Source organism: Protobothrops mucrosquamatus, unplaced genomic scaffold (genome assembly GCF_001527695.2).
Source record: "Protobothrops mucrosquamatus isolate PMUCROS unplaced genomic scaffold, P.Mucros_1.0 scaffold3999, whole genome shotgun sequence".
Classification (NCBI taxonomy): Eukaryota; Metazoa; Chordata; class Lepidosauria; order Squamata; family Viperidae; genus Protobothrops; species Protobothrops mucrosquamatus.
The window spans coordinates 36,247-43,356 of NW_015389937.1; the positions used below are offsets into that span (position 1 = coordinate 36,247).

Below are 7,110 nucleotides of genomic sequence, written 5' to 3' on the forward strand. Positions count from 1 at the left end.
GGAGGAGGAGGAGGAGGAGGAGGAGGAGGAGGAGGAAAGAGACCACGGCGTCCTTGGTGCTCTCTGAGCTTGGTGGTTTTCTTACAGACATTTCATCACCCAGCTAGGTAACATCATCAGTGCTAGAAGGGAGTGGGGTTTGCTCTCATTTTATAGGTTAGCGGCCTGCCCTGCCAGTGTTGGTGGGCGTGTTCTTGGCGATTCCTTGATTAGGCTGTTGTTTACCCTTTGATCGTTTGTCCGAGCGGATCATTCCTTGATTGGGTTATTCTTTATTGCTTGATTTTTGATCCGGGGTTAATCTTGGTGTTCACCTCTGCCAACGTGTTGATTGCTGGAAGAAGGTGCTGTGGTCCTTTAGCTTTTGGGGTTGGTCTCATTGGAATGGTGGGTAAACGTTGTTTATCTCCGCGTGTCTTTGGCTGTTGACCAAGGAAGCGTTGATGTTCTCATTAACGTAGATGCGCCAGAACGGCCCTCCTTGACGGTTTACCTGGACACTCAGAATGGGAACCTGGCTATGGTCACCTGCAAAGTGGACAGCTACCCATCTTCCAGCCTGGCCATATACAGAGGTCAACTGGCTGACCCCAAAAGCTGGTCACCAGCCAGTCAGCGTTTCCACACCTTCTACTCTGATAACAGCCTGAGGCTGGAGATTCAGGACCTCACTGCCAAAGATTCGGGGCATTTTGTGTGTCAAGCTCGCAACACACTGGGCAACGCGACCAGCAGCATCACCTTCAATGCGAGATGTAAGTGGACTCCCTAGAGGAGACTTCCCCAACCTCTCTCGGTTGGTGGCCTGGGGGAGGGGGGAGGGAGGGAGGCGCCTGTGCGAGCGCGCACACAACAGGAGCGCCGAGTGTGACGCAAACGGGGCCGCGAGTGCGACTCTCGCCACATCGCTAGCGCCCGCGCAGCACTTGCTGCGATGCCAGCGCGAGTGGAGGAGGGTGTGCACGCGCACACGTGCGTGTACGCTGCCCAGCCACTCATCCAGCCTGGTAGCGGGCGGTGCCCCATAGGTTGGGGACCCCCGCCCTAGAGAGACAGGATGAAGACAAGGGGAGGGTTCAGAGCTGAAGATGTATCGTGGATTGGACTGCTCCCATTTGCAACTTCTGGAGAAGTAGATTTCCACTTCTAGACTCAACAGCTGGGTCAATGCCGGTTGAGCTGATGCACACAGGGAGTCCCTGACTTACAGCCGTTCGCTTAGTGAACTTGGAAGAACTTTAAGGGAAGTGTGTAGTAGGGTGCTCCAGGGCTCTGTTCTGGGCCCAGTGCTCTTCAACATCTTCGTCAACGATCTGGGCGAGGGGATAGATGGGGAACTCATCAGATTTGCAGACGACACCAAGCTGGCAGGAATAGCCAACACTCCAGAAGACAGGCTTAGGATACAGGAGGATCTGGACAGACTCGAACACTGGGCGCTATCTAACAAAATGAAATTCAATGGTGAGAAAAGTAAGGTTCTACATTTAGGCAAGAAAAACCAAATGTACAGGTATAGTATAGGGGGTACCTTGCTCAATAGTAGTAACTGTGAGAGGGACCTCGGAGTCCTAGTGGACGATCCCTTAAATAGGAGCCAGCCGTGTGCTGCAGCTGTCAAAAAAGCCAACACAGTGCTGGGCTGCATTAACAGAGGGAGAAAATCAAGATCACGTGAAGTGTTAATACCACTTTACAAGGCCTTAGTAAGGCCACACCTGGAATCCCGCATCCAGTTTTGGTCACCACGATGTAAAAAAGATGCTGAGGCTCTAGAAAGAGTGCAGAGAAGAGCAACAAAGATGATCAGGGGACTGGAGGCTAAAACATAGAAGGAACGGTTGCTGGAATTGGGTAGGTCTAGTTTAATGAAGAGAAGGACGAGGGGGGACAGGATAGCAGTATTCCAGTGTCTCAGGGGCTGCCCCAAAGAAGAGGGAGTCAAGCTATTCTCCAGAGCACCTGAATGCAGGAGAAGAAGCAACTGGATGGAAACTAATGAAGGAGAGAAGCATCTTAGAACTAAGGAGAAACTTCCTGACAGCGAGAACAATTAACCAGTGGAACAACCTGCCTCCAGAAGCTGTGAATGCTCCAACACTGGAGGTTTTTAAGAAGAGACTGGACAGCCATTTGTCTGAAATGGTATAGGGTCTCCTGCCTGAGCAGGAGGCTGGACTAGAAGACCTCCGAGGTCCCTTCCAGCTCTCTTACTCTGTTAAAGACCCCGTGTCTCTTCTTCTTCTTTTCCTGCAGGCCTCTCTGAATTGACCATCTTCAAGATCTGGGCTGGGATCGCCACTGCCTTGATCTGCATAGCTGCTCTGGGGGGCCTGATCCTTGGATTGCGTAACAACAGCTCCCGGTGAGACTCGGCCAGGGGTCTTTGAGGAGTGGGGCAGAGTCCCTCCCAAGCTCCCCTTTAGCCTGACAGGTTAGCTAGACCCATAGAGTTAGTCCTCGAATTACAGCCAGTTGTTCAGCTACTATTCCAAGTTACAACAGACATCCCCCCACCATGAAGGTACTTATGAACCAGTTCTGAAATTCCCAGGGCTTCTCCCCGAGTCATGTGACCTGCATTTATGGAGGTTTGCGATGTCTCCTCGTCACGTGACTGAGATATATATGACTTCCCCCCCCCCAGAAATCGGTTTCTGCCAAAAACTAGCCCATAACCATAATGGGTTTGGTTAATGTTGGAAATGCTGTAGGGTCTCCTGCTTGAGCAGGGGGTTGGACTAGAAGACCTCCAAGGTCCCTTCCAGCTATTCTATTCTATTCTATTCTATTCTATTCTATTCTATTCTATTCTATTCTATTCTATTCTTATTCTTATTCTTATTCTTATTCTATTCTATTCTTATTCTATTCTTATTCTATTCTATTCTATTCTATTCTATTCTATTCTATTCTATTCTATTCTATTTCCATTCTATTCTATTCTGTTCTGTTCTGTTCTGTTCTATATTCTATTCTATATCCTATTGTATCCTATCGTATCCTATCGTATCCTATCCTATTCTACTCTATTCTACTCTACCCTACCCTACTCTACTCTACTCTACTCTATATTCTATATTCTATATTCTATATTCTACTCTACTCTACTCTACTCTACTCTACTCTACTCTACTCTACTCTACTCTACTCTACTCTACTGTATTCTATTCCCAGAATTTGCCAGCCAGCATTGCTGGGGAGTTGGTCCACAAGTTTTAAAGTTGCCTAAGTTTGGAGACTCCCTACCTTAGGAGAAGGACCCCCATGGACCACAGTAGACCAGCCCCCCCATCCTCCAGTGTCTCCTGGAGTTTGCCCAAATTCACGTTCGTTTGGAGGACTCTTCATTAGCTGACCTGGTGGCCCGATCTGTCCTTAGGGGTCTCCCATTCTCGCAGGACGAAACCATCCGAGTTGGCAGCTGGGTGGTAGCTGAAGGTGCCGTCTCACCCATAAATCTTTTGCAGGATATACCAGAAATGGGTAACGTGGACGAAAGAGAAGAGGAGCAAGGAGGAGGTGCAGCAGGCCGAAAACAGAGAAGACGTGATCCAGGTCCGTCCCGCGGCTGGGGAGAAATCCTGCTTAGAGCTTGGATCTGGAAGAGCTTCCTGACCATTTTTGCTTTTATACTAAGAAGAAATGGTTGCAACAGGGTTGAAGGCCACCAGGCTTCAAAAAGAGAAGAAGGCCATTCGGAAGGAAGTGGGCCAGATTTTAATATAGAGTCTGAACATTTAATTTCTCCTAGCCTCTCCAGGGCAATACGGCTATCCTATCAGCCAAGGATTTCAGAAGATGTGATCCATCATCAGTGGGGTGGGGAGATGTTGGGCACCCAAGGTCACTGTTTAGGCCTAGAAATCTTGAGCAGACAAAACACAGCCTCCTTGAAAAGGCTGGCAAGCTTGTTTGGCCAGGAGAACGTAAGAATAGAAGACGCCCAAAGTAGGAACTGGATGGTCTTCAAAATCCATCCATCCATCCATCCATTCATCCAACCATCAGCAGTTGCCTTGACAGCCAGCTAGAAGTCCCTGGATATCCATAACCAGGGAATGGTGGCCAAGGTGTCCCAGATATCACGTTACCTCTGGAATCTGAGGACCTCCTGGTTCAAATTCTCAGATACCCACAAAAGGTCCACAGTGGTCAGAAAAACCAAAGCCTTGAAGGACGAGGCCTCTAGATCCATCTCAAATTACAGGCTGGGAAAGATACCTCCGGACTCAAAACTGGGGCAGCCTCTCCATCAACACAACAGCTGCCTTCCCATAGCTAGTTTCCAGGGGTCAAGAGGTGATCCAGGTGGTGGCCCCGGTGATGAAATTAAAGCTGGCAGAGCCTCCTTCTCAGTATTGGCTTGTTCAGAGTTTGTAGAACACCCAGTTAGAGTGACAAACAGAACAACAGAATAACAGACTCAGAAGGGACCTTGGAGGTCTTCTAGTCTAACCTCTTGCTCAAGCATGAAGGCCTATACCATTCCAGACAAGTGGCTGTTCAGTTTCTAAGAAGAGAAGAGACCTCCAGTAATGGAGCGCCCACGATTTCTGGAGGCGAGCTGTTCCACTGGTTAATTGTCCTCACTGTTAGGAAGTTTCTCCTTAATTCCAGGTTGCTTCTCTCTTCAATCAGTTTCCAACCATTGTTTCTTGTCCTGGTGAATAGTTGGTGAATAGTTTGATGCCCTCTTCTTTGTGGCACCCCCTCAAATACTGGAATACTGCTATCATGTCTCCCCTATTTCTCCTTTTCTTTAGACTAGTCACTAGCCAAACCCAAGTCCCACAGCCGTTCTTCATATGTTTTAGTCTCCAGGCCTTGGATCCTCTTAGTTGCTCTTCTCTGAACTTTTTTTTGTAGTATGGTGTCCAAAATGGGTTGCACTTCATGTAGGAGGGTGGAAGAGAAACAATGGATGGAAAGGAATCAAGGAGAGAAGCAACCTAGAACTTTCCTGACAGTGAGAACAATTAACCAGTGGAACCTCCAGAAGTTGTGGGTGCTCCATCACTGGAGGTTTTTAAGAAGAGACTGGACAGTCCCTTGTCTGAAATGGTATAGGGTCTCCTGCTTGAGTGGGGGGCTGGACTAGAAGACCTCCAAGGTTCCATTCTATTCTATTCTATTCTATTCTATTCAGAAGCAAATTAGAACTAAGGAGAAATTTCCTGACAGTGAGAACAATTAACCAGTGGAACAGCCTGCCTCCAGAAGTTGTGGGCGCTCCATCACTGGAGGTTTTTAAGAAGAGACTGGACAGTCACTTGCCTGAGATGTCTAGGGTCTCCTGCTTGAGCAGGGCGGTTGGACTAGAAGACCTCCACGGTCCCTTCCAGCTCTATTCTATTCTAAGACCAGAGCAGTTGTTCATACAGAGACACAGTGACCAGCTCCCTCCCCCGGTGTTTGCTCTGGCATCAGAAAAGCTTTCTTTGGTTCAAGTAGACCAGGGGTAGGCAACCTTGGCTCTTTTATGACTCGTGGACTTCAACTCCCAGAATTCCTGAGCCAGCATGGGGGAAACTATGGCTCCCTTGATGACTGGTGGACTTCAACTCCCAGAATTCCTGAGCCAGCATGGCTCAGCATGGAAACCTCTCCCTTTCCCCTCAGCATGGCTGGCTCAGGAATTCTGGGAGTTGAAGTCCATCAGTCATAAAAGAGCCAAGGTTGCCTCCCCCTGAAATAGACGCTTGAGGTTCTCCTTCTGACTAGCTTTCTTGCTCTTTCCACAGCTGAATGCAGAGAACCCCGAAACGCCTCCGGCTGGACGGTCCTGCTTCTCCTATCGAAGGCTGCCCTGGAAGGCCGACGCTGCTCCGAAAGAGGCTGCGCCAGAGTCCAATCGCACAAGCAGCTTGTGAACCTACGGAGAGGACCTGCAGATGGGTGCGCAAGCGGGCCAAACCTGGGCTGATCAGGCTGGACAAAGGGGGGGGGGGAAAGTTCTATCTGTCTGAAGGCCTTTCGAATCTTGACTCCATCCTTGCCCCCAAGACTCTCTTCGTCTCCCTCTCCACCCGTGCGACGTGTTCAAATCCAAATTCAACCATTTTTGTTTTTTGTTTCTAAACGAGAACCAAGCACCACGCTAGAAAACCAGAGACTGTGAATTGTAGTCCTGTCTTAGCCAGGAACGCCAGCTGGGTGACTTTGGGCCAATCACCAGGAGATCGTGAGTTCTAGTCCTGCCTTAGGCCTGAAAGCCGGCTGGGTGACTTTGGGCCAATCACCAGGAGGCCGTGAGTTCTAGTTTTGCCTTAACCCTGAAAGCCAGCTGGCTGACTTTGGACCAATCACCAGGAGGCCGTGAGTTCTAGTTTTCCCTTAGACCTGAAAACCAGCTGGATGACTTTGGACCAATCACCAGGAGACTGTGAGTTCTAGTTCTGCCTTAGGCACAAAAGCAGGCTGGGCGAGTTTAGGCCAAACACCAGGAGACGGAGAGTTCTAGTCCTGCCTTAGGCCTGAAAGCTGGCTGGGTAACTTTGGGCCAATCACCAGGAGGCCGTGAGTTCTAGTCCTGCCTTAGGCCTGAAAGCCGGCTGGCTGACTTTGGGCCAATCACCAGGAGGCTGTGAGTTCTAGTTCTGCCTTAGGCCTGAAAGCCGTCTGGGTAACTTTGTGCCAATCAGCAGAAGACTGTGAGTTCTAGTTCTGCCTTAGGCCTGAAAACTGGCTGGGTGACTTTGGGCCAATCACCAGGAGGCTGTGAGTTCTAGTTCTGCCTTAACCCTGAAAGCCGGCTGGGTGACTTTGGGCCAATCACCAGGAGGCTGTGAGTTCTAGTTCTGCCTTAGGCCTGAAAACCGGCTGGGTGACTTTGGGCCAGTCACTCTCTCTCAGCCCAACCAACCTCACAGGGCTGTCGTTGTGGGCAAAATAGGAAGACATGTTGGAGAGGTTCACTGCCTTATTTGTAAAAAAAAATAATAAAGGTGGGATACAAATAAATAAGAACAGAGGCGATTCAGCTCCCGTCGACTCTCCTTTCTCACTGTTAGTCCTCCACCTCCACGGTCCCTTCCAACTCTGTTATCCTGCCAAAATTGCCAGCCCAGCAACGCCCTCCTGTAAATGCATTATGCATCCGCCTCTGGA

The 7,110-nt window shown here is 49.5% G+C and overlaps 1 protein-coding gene across 1 annotated transcript in view; it reads left to right on the forward strand.

The window, feature by feature from the left end:
- LOC114923490 (sialoadhesin-like) overlaps nucleotides 1-5,932 on the forward strand; it is a gene marked incomplete at its 5' end in the record, with an annotated part of 37,317 nt that extends 31,385 nt beyond the window's left edge. The window contains 5 exons of the mRNA XM_029286531.1: nucleotides 435-755; nucleotides 913-946; nucleotides 2,225-2,365; nucleotides 3,471-3,558; nucleotides 5,745-5,932. Of these exons, the coding sequence (XP_029142364.1) occupies nucleotides 435-755; nucleotides 913-946; nucleotides 2,225-2,365; nucleotides 3,471-3,558; nucleotides 5,745-5,873 (713 nt within the window). The remainder of the gene's footprint in view (nucleotides 1-434; nucleotides 756-912; nucleotides 947-2,224; nucleotides 2,366-3,470; nucleotides 3,559-5,744) is intronic.
- Between the last annotated feature and the right edge of the window lie 1,178 nt (nucleotides 5,933-7,110).